This window comes from Corvus brachyrhynchos, unplaced genomic scaffold (genome assembly GCF_000691975.1).
Source record: "Corvus brachyrhynchos isolate BGI_N302 unplaced genomic scaffold, ASM69197v1 scaffold136, whole genome shotgun sequence".
In the NCBI taxonomy this organism is placed as follows: domain Eukaryota; kingdom Metazoa; phylum Chordata; class Aves; order Passeriformes; family Corvidae; genus Corvus; species Corvus brachyrhynchos.
The window spans coordinates 6,456,479-6,470,480 of record NW_008239080.1 but is presented as its reverse complement, the minus strand read 5'-3'; the positions used below and the strand labels follow the sequence as shown (position 1 = coordinate 6,470,480).

General features: G+C 38.6%; 1 protein-coding gene across 3 annotated transcripts in view; it reads left to right on the top strand.

Moving 5' to 3' along the window:
* The first annotated feature begins 13,373 nt into the window (after window positions 1-13,373).
* Window positions 13,374-14,002, top strand: part of HCRTR2 (hypocretin receptor 2) — a 35,230-nt gene continuing 34,601 nt past the window's right edge. For all 3 annotated transcript variants that reach the window (XM_017739337.1, XM_008637634.2, XM_017739336.1), the window contains exon 1: window positions 13,374-13,827. In XM_017739337.1, coding sequence (XP_017594826.1) covers window positions 13,599-13,827 — 229 coding nt within the window. In that variant the 5' untranslated portion in view covers window positions 13,374-13,598. The remainder of the gene's footprint in view (window positions 13,828-14,002) is intronic.

Sequence of the window (14,002 nt, the reverse complement as noted above, 5' to 3'; positions counted from 1 at the left end):
CAGACTAATAATTTAGTGTATAAAAACAGAGACTGCTGCAGCTTGTAGACCAGCAAAGAAGCTGTGTTTCTTAGGGCATGGGGAATGACAGTATTTAAACAAAAGAAATAATCAATACGTAGGAAATGCAAATCTTCAGCTACAGACTGAAAGAAAAAGTATTGGAAGTCACAAGATAATACAGTTCAGTGTTACAGCAATAAAGTACAACCCAACATTGTAATGCTGCGTGCAATGGCATTGATAGCAAAAGGAAGTATTTGGCTTCTAGGTAAAGCATATTCCCTCTTAACTGTATTCCTTCTCACAGAGTGGAAAAATATTATCTGACTAAGCTGTCTCTAGTAGAGTGAGGGAACAGTTTCTGGGTAATGAATTAAATACTAGTTTCCTAGGAGATGGATTGATGTACAGGAGGCAGTGTGAGCCCTTTTTCTTTCTATCCAGCGTGCTCTCAGCCTACAATATTAAACTCTGTCAATGGTCTAGGAGAAGGAAACTTTTTTCTGTGCAAGTATCTTGAATTACTGAAGAGCAATTTAGGACAGTTTCCAGGTAATTTATGCTAGCCTCTCATATTCTCTGTAGAAGGAGAGCTAAGTAAGACCCAAGTACAAGAATGTATTATTACTGTAACTCTGTGAGATTGTCTTGCCTATGACATAGGTGTCTTGCGTAGATTAGGGCTAAAGTGTGGGGGGGGGGGAGCTAATCTGCATACCTGAGTTGAAGTTTTTATGTTCTTGTTGCCTTATAGTCCCTAAAATCAAGAGGCAAACAAGATTAAGACTATAAAAAGTAGTTACCATTTAATGAAGGTCCTCCAGATGCACTTATGGCAAAAATGCACGCGTGATACAGGGCTTCAACACCTTTAAAAGTTTAACAAATTATCATAATAGACAAGAATCCCCAATTAGAAGGACAGTTAATTAAGTCATTCCCCCCTTGGTTCAGCCCCCTACTGAAGCCTCCCCCTTGCTTCTAGCCCTACATTTTTTTGTCTAAATACATGGGAAAGTGACATGGCCTTGGTTCATTGAAGAAGCAAGATTAGAATAGGATTCCAGGAATGTGTTTGTCTAACAGGGTGGGAAAAGTAATGGAGTTAGCTAAGAAATTATATAACTGTACAATAATAGTCTAAAGAGATACGAATATATGAAAAATATATAAAAAGCAGAAAACCTTAGGCATCCTTCTGATGTGTACATTTTTTCAGATTCAACAGAAAGTGAAGCCTGTTTTCTTAATTATTCTCAGATGTCGCAATTTTATATTCAAGAAGGAATGTACTTTTCTTAAATTGTTTCAAAGATAATGTAACTTGAAAAACACTCAGTTCAACTGTAATCATCCATCTTTACTGTGATTTTGTGACAACAGGAGATATATAGTTTATCTGGGTACAATTGGCTTGTTTACAGTAAGCTGGATTTGTGGAGAGAAGAAATTCAGCTCATTTTAAGGTGCATCTTATTACATTATTAGTGGATTCCATAGTGTGTTAGTTTATGGGCAACAGGATTTCCATAGGAAACTTCAGAAATCTGACCTAATATCTAGGAAAGATAAGCCAAACTTTTAGTTATAATTAGCAGTGACAAGTCTGGATATTCTTGTTGTATATATTGATTATGAGACTTTCTAAAAGGTAGTTAAATTTTTTACCTTAATTGCTTTTATGGTCTATTTTTACCTTGTTGGAAGAAAAGCTGTTGGTCTAGTCTTTATTTCTCACTACTGTTTGCATTTGGTGATTCCTTCTTGTGCCATGAGTTAGAGCAGAACCATGGAGTTTGCCTTCCTCTTGCTGTTCATTTTTGACACACTTACTGATATTCTTTCTGATTTGTTTCCTATGGTAAAACATTCTAATTTTTCAAAGCAATTTTCATGGTGTTTATCATTCTCACCATTTTTTTACAAAGATCTTCAAGACCTGCAGTGTGCTCTTTGAGTGATAGATTCACTAGCACTTCCAACAGCATTATTGATGGGACAACACTGATCTATTTAATTATACCATACTCTTGTATTTTTCCACAAATTGTCCTTTCTCCTTATTAATAATTATACTGAAGGTCCCTAATTAATATACATATTAATTAGAGACCTTCAGTAAAATTTAACAACAAGGTAACAAATCATTTGGGGTGAATTTACAACAGCTCATTTTTCAATATAGATTCTCCATCTCATGATCCAGCTGAGTGTTTTTCTCTGGGAGAAAATTGGAAAATGAAGGAGCAGTGTACAAATCCTGTAAAAAAATACATATATATTTACACAGGTTATAAATCAATTGTGTTTAGGTAATTGTAGATGTGAGTAGATATACTGAAGCCAGAATAATTTGAGGGTTTTTTTACACAAGTTGAATGACTAAGCAAATTTACAGAAGGAAACAAAATTACTAAAGGAAGGGAAAGATTTCTCAAGTTCTGACATTTAATTTTTAGTGGACTTAGTCTGGATATTTTCAGTGCACCAGTATCAGTATTTACGTAATTCATATAAATTCAGGTGTTAAACTTGCCATCCTTCACCCCCTTCACTTATAGCACTTAAAATTTAAGTTTTTACAGACATTCACACTAAAGAAGTTCTGTGAAGTCAGTTTGTAGATGAGTAACTAGAAGATGAGTTTAAGTGATGACAGAGTTTTCTATAGGCAAGCAATAGACTATGATGTGTATAAACATACAGAATCCTCACAAAGTTGAAAATGCGAAGAGTTCAGCTGTGCTTCACAAGAAATGGTCTTCACATCTTAAGTTTTGAAATGGTCAGAAGAAAAAGTCACTAAAGAAACAGCAAAAAACATCTGAGAAGATCTAAGTATGTAAACAGGCAGCCAACTTGGAAGAAAAAAGTGAATAATGCTTTTTCAAATTATAGTTTTCCAAGCTCTGCTCATGCTTGACCATGAGATATTTAGATTTTTAGTTGAAGACGTTGGTTAATCTGATCCAGCTGAAATTAAACTGAGACAAGGATGCCATGTTTTCAAGCTATTTTATAACTGTAAATGAAAAATGTGCAGCCAATATAATTACATTTTAGAAGAGGAAAGAATGAAAAGTATCACAGACTCAGTCTTGTTTATAGTCCTGTGCCAGTTTGGACAAATTTGGAAGAAAATATCCTCTGATAGAAGGCAGGTTACAACCATCCCTCCCCCACCAGGTTCGGGAAAAAGAAATTTTCCTCGGAGGAAAGTGAAAGAGATACAAAACTATTTATTTAACAAACACACAGGAAAAGGATAATAATGCTAAATAATAAAACCTCTCACTGTGGAGAGAAACCTGGGAAATTTTCAGATTTCTTCTGTAGATGTAGTCTCTCTCCTCCTCGGAGCCGGGTAGGTGTGGGCCCACCTCCGTGGCCTTGGTGGAAAATTCTCCCAATGTGTTCTGATGTTGAAACAGTCCAGAAGAGAAGAAGGGAAAAACCAAAGTCCCAGGAAAACAAAGTTCAACTCTCCATCTCCCTCTGGAGAAAAGGAGCTGAAAGCTGGCTGAAAAGCAAGAAGGGTGCTTCCTCCACTCTTGCTGCTGCAGAAAAAGAGGAGTGTGTATCTGTGTCCTTGAACAACTGTTTTGAAAAGTTCGCTCGGTTTTTTCTCTCTCCCCCCTCCTGGGCTCTGTTTAAAGGCACAGAAAGGCACAAAGTTAATTTGTAGGCATAGAGCAGCAATAGGGGATACAGCATCATAAAGTCACCCCAAGACAGGTCTTAAATCCCACAGAAGTGGATGATTTATCTTCACAATCACTGGAAGAATTTCAGAGACTGAGACATCCTCATTCCTAAAGCCTTCCTGAAAGAAACCTAAAGTTGCAGGACTGCTACAATCTCATACTCATCACTGAAAGCATATTAAGCACTGCCTCACATTTTCAACATCACAGGAAAATAAGTGTTTCTCCTTTTCAGTGTTGGCTCCCCAACATGTAACAGCATTGTGAGAGATTATAACAGTTTGTTTAATAATATGACTCTCAGCTGACAGCTTGCTTATAAACACAAGAAAAAGCAAGGCAAGTTCCTGTGCCAGCGGGATTCTATCTGATGGCCCAAATCAACAGTGATATCTGTATTGTCACACATCTGAGCCCATTCAGGCTCCTGCCAGCCCCGATGTGCTGCTGCACAACAGGTGGGTAAGTCTGCATAGGCTTGGTCACAGGTCTGATTCTTCCACAATTGCCTTTACCAGTAGCAAAGATGGTCCCTAAATGACTTCTTCCTTCACCCCTCCATAGATAATAAGCTCTTCCTCCAAAATATACACACATCTTTACAGTAGGAAAGGAAGAACTATAATTATCTGAGGCTCAAATGTTGTCAAGTTGGCAAAGGGAAGAGAAAAAATCTGCCCATAATAATAAGTACTGGTATTCTCAGGCATGAGAACTGAAGCTAGATTTGACTTCTAAAATGCAAGGTGACTTGACTGAGATGAAAAAATATGGGTTTAATTCACTAAAAGGCTCATCTGATATTCAGCTAGGCTAATTTCTGTAGTATAATGTTGATCTGTATCTAGAAATGTTAATATTTCCTTTTATTTTTGACACTTTTTGGCACTGTATTTCATTATATTTTCTTCTTTTTTCAAGCTGAATTGTTGGCTTATGATGTTTAGCAGAGTAAATACCTGAGCCAGCCACTGTCTAATAGGACATTGGGTAACAATATTCTAATATATATTCAAATATATTCTAATATTCTAATATTCTTTAATGCACAGCCAGTCAAGGTAAGACTTACTGAAACATGCAACTGACAGTAAGAGACAAAAAGAGAAAGCAATAACCAATATTTGGGGAGCTGGCGAAGACCACTAAAGGTTCTAGTTTTAGTAATCCTGTAGCACAGGCAACTTCTGTTATTTATTTATTTTTGGCCCAGCATATCTTACAACATGAACAATCAAGTTCCTCACACTGATTTGGTGCCGAGTTTCAGACTTCTCTCTAACAATAGCCCTAGTAAATATACATTTTACAGATGCAGTAGCAAACTGCAGAATAGCAACAAATCAGTGCAGTTTATGCTGGTGAAACAGTGCACTTTCTCCCCATAGACTGAAAGATTGAGGAGAACAAGACAAATGAGGAGCAGCTGAGGGAACTGGGGTTGTTTAGCCCAGACAAAAGGAGGTTCATGAGGGATGTTACTGCTCTTTACAACTAACTGAAGGACCATTGTAGACTGCTGGGGACCAGTTTCTTCTCCCAGGTAACAAGTGATAGGACAAGACGAAATGGCATCAAAGTGCACCAGGGGATGTTTTGATTTGATATTAGGAAAAATCTCTTCCCTGAGAGGGTGAGAAAGCATTGGAATAGGCTGCCCAGGGGAGTGGTGGAATCACCATCCCTGAAAGTGTTCAAGAAACGTAGATGTGGTGCTTAGGGACATGGTGTAATGGTGGACTTGACAGTGCTGGGTTAATGGTTGGCTCTGATTATCTTGGAGGTCTCTTCAAACCTTAACAATTCTATGATTCTATGATAAAATGTATAAGAAATTCTACATTTTTCTTTTGAAATTGAATGCCATAATGTCTTCAATTTCTGATGCATAAAAAATGTTTTTCTCTCACAAGAAACCTTATAACAAGGGAAATTACTGGAAAGTTCTGCATGTTGCAGTCCAAAGTAGTGTATAGCCACCTACAAGCTCATTGAATGAATGAGAAAAATATTTCACACACCAGTTCATATAAATAGGAGGAAAGTAAGCTCCCCCTGTTACCTAACTGAAGTATTTTATTAAGCTAGGAAAAAGAAGAAAAAAAGCAGGCATGGAATAAACTATCAAGTTAGCATTGAAGTCTTTAAATGCCATGTGAAAATACCCATATCTAAACAGAATATGAAATGACACCTTAAGAAACAAAATAGCAAGAAGTGAACAATGACTTGGAAACAAATGCTTTTGATGCTTTGTGAACAATCCTCATGACAAAATAATTCTCTTTTGTTCTCTGAAAACTCAACATTAAAATGGAAATCTCAAGAGGTCATATTATAGAATAGTAGCAACAGATTATATAAAATATTTGAGTAAAGATGCCCTGAGAAATGTTCTCACTATCATGAACAGGGCGAGACAGAGGGCAGTGTCAGTATGTGTCTGAGAAACAGCATAAAGAGCAGAGTCAGTTTATTAAGAACGGGGGAAACTTTAATGAAAGATCAAACTGATATTAGGGACATAGTCTATCCAAGGAAAAAGAAATCTATTAATGAAACTTAAAACAAAAATGAGTAAGTTTTTCAGCTTACTATCTGAAAGCCAACGTGCTGCAAAGTGCACCATTTGAGATGATTCATCTGCTAGTGAAGTTACAGAATGCTGTACTCAAATCAAGTGTAGTGTACAGGACAAACCAAACAAAATGCAAGGAAGTGACAGAAAAAAAACCGACCCACTGAATTAATTGTACCTTATTTAAATAGGTCAGAGATGATTCAGGGCATGAATATAAAAGGTAACAAAGTTTTCTGTTATGCTATGCTAATTAGCAAAAATAAAATCATTGCTGAAATGGAGAAAGAGGACCTGACTAAAGAAAAGCACATCACAAATGGTATGGAAAAACTGGAGAGGGAAATACCTCATTTTTTACGCTTTATGAGCAGCAAACCAAATAAAATTATTTAGGAACGCTTTTAAAGGTAGCAAAGGAGGAGCACTGTAACAAACTGGAAATCATTGCTTCTAGTTTCAGTGGAAGCTAGAGGTTCAGATGGGCTCAGGAAACAATTAAGCAAAATTGTTGGGGAAAGCACATAAAGACCTATTCATTAGCCAGACATAATGCCTCAGGAAGCTGCTGATTTGCAGCTTGCTCAAAGATGGGAAGTTGTAATGATGGAAAGTATCATTGCAAACTTGCCTTACCTTTATGTTCTCCTCTACTCATCTATTCCCAGCCACTGTCAGAGACGTAACCATGATTGGAGGGTTCACTGGCCTTGTGCAATAGGAGGGGTTAGAGAACAAAGTAAGAACCAGTTTGATGAAAGCAATAGCACAAGGTAGTACTTTTATTCTGGTCTTCTGCCAGTAGGTCAGTGAACCCAAATAGAAAAAAATGCAGGTCATAGGCCTGTAATATATGTTGGTGTCATTTAGCTTTGACAAAGTGATGCATACCTTAAAGCCATCTTTGTCACTGTTCACTTCCCACTCCTAATCTATCTCATCTGCTTAAAATGCAGAGTAGAGACTGTTCCTTGCATCACGTTGCTAAGGGCAGATCCAATGCTCTAATCACCATGAAAACCTTGCAATAAATCATACAACTTTTTGTGCTGAATTCATTTGAAAGGCCTTTATTTCCTTTAAAATAACAAAAATATTTATTAAAAAAAAGCTGTCTTCTGTGCCTCTTCTTTCTTGTTCCTCAAAATACTTAATATGAAAGCATCTATCTTGTCTCAGATCACACCACAGATCTCCTCTGCTATTTCCAAATGGGTCAGAAGAAAATTCCAGGGAAAATAATTTTTTAGTTTCTATTTTGCGTTATATTTTCTCTGGCTTCAGAGCTCTTGAGTGCAATGTTGCATTCAAACTGCTTAATTTAACAGCTTTGATGGACTTGTAATAAATTTGTCTTGGCTTCTACAAAAATGACTTTCAGTGCTCACATATGTTTATGAAGTTAAGAAGAGATTTTTGGTTTTTACATATTTAAACTTGCTGACTGAAATTATCATTGGGCATGCCTTGTCTTATTTTTAAAAAAAGAGTAAACAGACATCCCTTTTTCAGCTTCCATATACAGCTCAGAGACCTTTTCAGGAAAGGTGTCTTGTAATTTGTTCTATCCAGGTTGGATTTGTGCCCTGATCATTAAATGTGTTTGCTTTTAAATATTTGTAGACTTGGTGAAGGAGAGAATACTGCAGATGGTACACATTAATTTTCATATATCAAAACAATTTTTTTTCTAAAATAAAAAGAAGTTTTAAAACTCCTTTTAGTACTTGGCTGTTAATAAGCAAATGGACCAAGAAAAGCACAGTGGAGCAGTGTACTTTTTTACATACATGCATTGGACACCCTTGGAAACTATATCTGTAACATACAGGAATGATGTCAGGCAATTCTGTTCCCAGTTGGACAACAGAGTTTTCACCAAGAATCAGAAGGTTCTCACATTGCTTTCAGTTCATCTGAATTTGAACAACCATGCATTCTATTATCCTAATTTGTATTAGCAGCAGAACTCTACTGACATGAATGAAGATACTTCTAATTTCCAGTAGAGTGAATGAGATTAGAATCAGAATTTTTCACTTCAAATATGTTCTGCATTGGTGGATAGTAATAATGAAGATGGCATGAGCTAACCAACAGCTAATTTTTCTTATCTGATCACTACTAGAAACAGAGCAAATTATCTTATCTTTGGCTCATTTTAATGGTGCTAGTCAGCTAATAAATCAATAGAGTGTTGCTCATACTCTTTATATTGGTGTAATAATACCTTTGCAACTTTTTACATTGTTTAAAACAGGATCCTGCTTTCTACATTCAAAGAGAAAAATGCCTGAGGTTGCCTAAATAAGGGTAATTTCCTAATGCTTCTCATATCCCCAGTTCAAAAGATTTAGCAGCAGGTTTGAGTAATATCTCTTACGTTAAAATTAGTTTTGAATCTTTAAGCTACAATTCATCACTGAATTGATGCTAAGACAAGAACAGACCTAAAGGAAACGTGGTGCTGCAAATGCATCGTGCAATGGAACATCATTGAGTTAACTTGTAAGGTTCACTGAGTAATTCATTCTGTTCACAAAAAAATACAGTAGAATATCTATTTTTATTTTGTGGTTCTTTACACCTCACTGCCTGATAGGCACTGTCCTTATCACCCCAATGAAATTGATGGCTGTATAGATTTCTAAGCCTGGATTTTTCTTTCAGTCTTCCTCTCTTGCTCTTAGCTTGTTTCTACTTGCTCATTTGTCGTCTTCGCTATTTGGTTGATAATAGCCCACCTACTTCTCAGAAACTACTTAGTGCTGCTGCCAGGGAGCAGCACTTCCACCTTGAAATACCATTATAGGAGGAAAGATACCAGAGGACCTTCGCAGGCAAAATCTGGAATTTGACAGGCCAGGATGACTCAAGTAATTAAACAGTAAGGCTGTTGATTTTCTACTATCAGGGGCATATTTCCTGAGAGGGACAAAGGAACAGAAAAAAGCTGTTAAATGAGAACAGAGGAAGGAAGGAATTCGGAAGGAAGGAATTTGGAAGGAAGGAAGGAAGGAAGGAAAGAAGGAAGGAAGGAAGGAAGGAAAGAAGGAAGGAAGCAAGGAAGGAAAGGAGGAAGGAAGGAAGGAAGGAAAGAAGGAAGGAAGCAAGGAAGGAAAGGAGGAAGGAAGGAAGGAAGGAAAGAAGGAAGGAAGCAAGGAAGGAAAGGAGGAAGGAAGGAAGGAAGGAAAGAAGGAAGGAAGTTAGTTTGCACAGTAGTGCTTTGGTTCATGTGGTTTGCTTTCCAACAACAAAATCATCTGCTGAAATGTTCAGCAAAGGCAGAACAGAAGCTCCCCAGCTGAGCTGCCTCTTCAACCAAGTTTGCAAAAAATTTTAAATTAATTCTGGTCTGAGAAAAGGGCTCCTAATTTAATATGGTATTTGACTACTATGGAATTAATCCTCTGAATCAAATAGATTTTAAAATGAAAGGGCTAGTCTCTGACAGAAGAAAATAAATGCTGCCTATTTATGTGATTAATAAAAATGTAGGTCTGCAATAAAATTATTATTATGGAGGGGGAAATGTGTTTGACAAAGCAATAAACTTAGATGCTGAAGTAAGGTTTGTTTATTCTCTATGAATGTCAGTTCCTGTGACCTATCAGATGCAATAAAGCATAAAATTCTGTTTGATTTCTATTCACATGGTCTAATATCATATAATAAGTGATATTGAAAGCCACAAGACATATCTTCTAGGGTTGGTAGTTTAATTTCAGTATTTTTGGATTAGTGATGGAAAGTTATGGATTAGAAGAGATATCAATGTATGTGAACCTTTTAGCTAAATAAAGTACCAGACAGTACTTCCCTGAGATAAGAGGGTTAATAGATATACACTTGAATTTAAGCTTCTTTTAAGTGCTGTGTTGTCAGTATATTTTTTGGTTGTAGAAGTTAGTAACATCACATGTTAAGCAGGCTTTGGACTGAAAAAAAACCCCAGTTAAAATAAGAATTACATAATTTTGAACATTTGCTGTACACTTTCATATGAAAGGAACAGATTTAAACTGATGCACCAAGCTCGATGCAGAGAGTATAATTAAAAGAAAAGATAAATCAGAACCAAAATTCATCAGGGGAATTGATTTAGCTAACACACTTTCACAAATTGGAAACCCAGAGGGGGACAACCATAATCATCTAGTCTGACCTCTTGCATTCCACATCATGTGATTTTTCTGAATTAATTCTCATCTCATCTAGCACTTATCTTTTAGAAAAGCATTTGATCTTGATTTTAAAATGCATAGCAAAAATGGCTCCATTTGAGAACTGTAGCAGAGTTTTGTACATGGTGAATATTTTCACAAAGTTAAGTTTCACTCATACTTTAAAACTTAATCTGTTTTCACAGGTATACTCATTTATACAATCAAGGATCAAGTGAAGCTTTCTGGCTACAGATTCATGATGAGCATGTGTTTTTAGCTGATTACACCTGACGTTTGGGTCATCTGCCAGCTTCTTCAAGGTCATTGAGGAATGAGTATAACAGAACTAAGAATTGACAGTAGGAATGCACAGGCTTGGCAACGATTCTTTGTCTACCATTTCATTCTGGGATCTGTTAGCTAACCCATATTTAATCTTTATAATGTGTGATATATTGATTTTTTTACTAGCCTACTCCCTAATCAGAACGTGTGGTATCAATCAAAGCAAATGTCTTACAGTACTCTAGGAATACCAAATTTAGGCAGCAAATTAATCTGCATAATCAATTATTTATGTATTTATCAATCAAATTTGTAATCCTGTTAAAAAAAATAATTAGTGTTATGACAGGTTTTTCATAAATTCATATTGTTCCCAAATATTTATGCCTTTTAAATTCCATTTCTTACTATTCATAGGAATCATAGAATGGCTTGGGTTGGAATGGAAGGGACCTTAAAGATCATCTAGTTCCAACCTCTCTACTATAGGCAAGGAACCTTCCATCAGATGAGGTTGCTCAAAACCCGATCCAATCTGGCCTTGAACACTTCCAGGGATGGGACATCTGGCTACTGTTTAGGTTCCTCATCACCCTCACAGTAAACAACTTTTTCCTAATATCTAATATAAACCTACTCTCTTTCAGATGAAATCCATCCCCCACCTTGTCTTATCATCTTATCACTGCATATTTTTGTAAAAAGTCCCTCTCCATCTCTCTCGTAGGCTCTCTTCAGGTACTGGGAGGCTGCAATTAAGTCACCCCTAAGCCATCTCTTTTCCAGCCTAAGCATTAAAATTCTTTTAACCTTTCCTGATTGGAGAGGTGCGTCATCCCTCTGATCACCTTGGTGGCCCTCCTCTAGACTAGCTTCAACAGGTCGATGTCTTTCCTGTGCTGGGGACTTCAGAGCTGGATGCCTCACTGCAGGTGGGGTCACTACTGGTGAGGGAGGAAGAAACTCTGTGTCAAAAAAGACATCACTTGATTTTTTGGCAATTTGGAAGCAAATAGTGGAATTACAAACATTTTAGCATAGGAAAAAAGCTGGAGCATGAGTGTGATTCTCTCTTATTGAATACCAAATTGTCATTCTCTAAATCTCTTTGCCACTTGCAAAGACCATGACAAGCTCCTTAAATAGGTCTCTTTTTGCGTACCACGTAATCCTGCATTCCCACATCGTCAGGAGGGTTTAAATCACTTCTCAATATTCACACCTCAATTAATATAACCTTAGGTGTTTTTGTTAGTTGTAGAGTATCTAATCTTTGTTTATGGTGTTTTCAAACTCTACCCTTCTAATTTAAGTAAGACAGATGCTGATCCTACCTGTATATCTGAGCATGTTTCACTCTATAACCTACAGACTAAAAGGTTCACTCAAGTTCCCTGTGGAATAGGAAAGAAATTTTTTCTTTGTTTTACAAGGAAGTAAAGCAAAGTGAGCAGGTCTATAGAAATAGGAGGAGGTATTCCAGGTGTAGGTATGCTGCATTGAACTTGGAAGGCTGCAGAGAAGGCTGCACACCAATGAAGAACAATTGGGTAGCCTAAAGTACTGTCAAGAGCTAAGCACTCTAAGCATGGTGTTAGTGAATGAATATCTGCCTCTCTATTATGCTTATGTGGTGGAAGTAGAGTTGTATCGTAATACTTCCTCCATTTCTACGGAGGTGCAGACCCTGCACTGAAATGCTTCACTGAGCAAGTTGTGCCATGTCACAGCAGAAATGGTGTTTTTATCAGACTCATTAAATTATTCAGATAGGAAGTGAACAGACAAGTCCAGACCTATCCCTTCTCTTTCAGAGACTGTACACTTGGCAAAGTACGAAAATATTTCAAGAAGCAATGACCAGAAGCCAGGAATCCTATCATGCTGTTTAACTAGCACTTCTGGGTTGTCTTGAACTGCCTTCTGCCAGTTATTCATTTCAGAATAGCTGAGGGGCAGTTGCTATGTTGAGATTTCAAGCTGGATGTTTGAAACAACCTCAACACAGTGAATGCGTGCTAAATGCAAGCCACAGTGAGGTGTCACAATCTTCAAATCCAGTGAAACCTCACATTTGTCTGCTCATCTCTCTTAGGGATTTTCCCACCAGGGTTGGGAAGCCCACAGGGTTCTTGTTTTAGCCTAACTTTCAAAGCAGCACAGAAAGGAGACAGCCTCATTAGCCACTGTTTTTTAATGGCTCCTTTAACCCTGTGCTTCTTTCCACCGCAGCTTTCCACAGCTTTTAATTTACAAATATCTTGAATATATCTGGAATACACTGTAGAAAGGTCTAAAGGGAAGTGCTTGTGCAAGAGAGGGTGAGAAACCGAGGAGAAGCAGTGTCAGAAGAGGGATAAGCAAGCTGGAAGTAGTGTTGGGGGGAGACATGAGGACCTGGGGATGAGCTGAAGCGGGGGGTGGAGGAGGAGGCATGCAGAGATGCGGGCGTGTGTGAAGGCGCGTGTGCATGGTGTGCGGAACAAAAATCGACATCGTCTGAAACGGACGTGACTTTTCCAGCGGGGGCGGGTGCACTCTGGCACCTGAGGCATGCAACCTACCCCGACCAGCCTTTTCCACGACGGTGCAGGGGGTGCAGCCTCCGCGGGGGAGGATGGACCCCTTGCCCGGTCGGGGAAAAGGCTGGTCAGGGCGGGTTGGGGACCGACGCGGATCCCCAGCCTGTTCCCGCATTGGTTCCCGTAAGTTCCCGCGTCATTTTTCTCCCCACACCCCGCTTTTCGCACTGGCAACCACAAGCCTCGATGGACGGGCGGGAGAAAGCTTGGATGCTCTGAAAGGGTCTGGGTTTGGGTTTGTTGGTTGTTTTTTTCCCAGCCCCCGGAACAACCACTAGGGATGTCCGGGATTCAACCACAGGATGGTTCCCCTCCGTACAGGAATTGGACGAGTGGGTCGGAACTAAACGAGACGCGGGAGGCTCTTTTAACCCCTTCCTCCGACTACGATGATGAGGAGTTCCTGCGATATCTCTGGAAGGAGTATCTGCATCCCAAGGAATATGAATGGGCGCTGATCGCCGGCTACATTGTCGTCTTCATTGTGGCTCTCGTCGGGAACGTCCTGGGTGAGTCGAGCTCCCCCAAACTTCCCGTTCTCCCATCCCGAGATGGGTTTTGCATGGAGGGTGGCTGGAAACCGGGGTGGGTTTCGCATACCCAGCTGGAAAGGCGGCAGTCCCCAGCCGAGGGGGAAAGTTCAGGCTGCGCGGAAGGGGCCCTAGAAAGCGCTCCCCTGCGCGG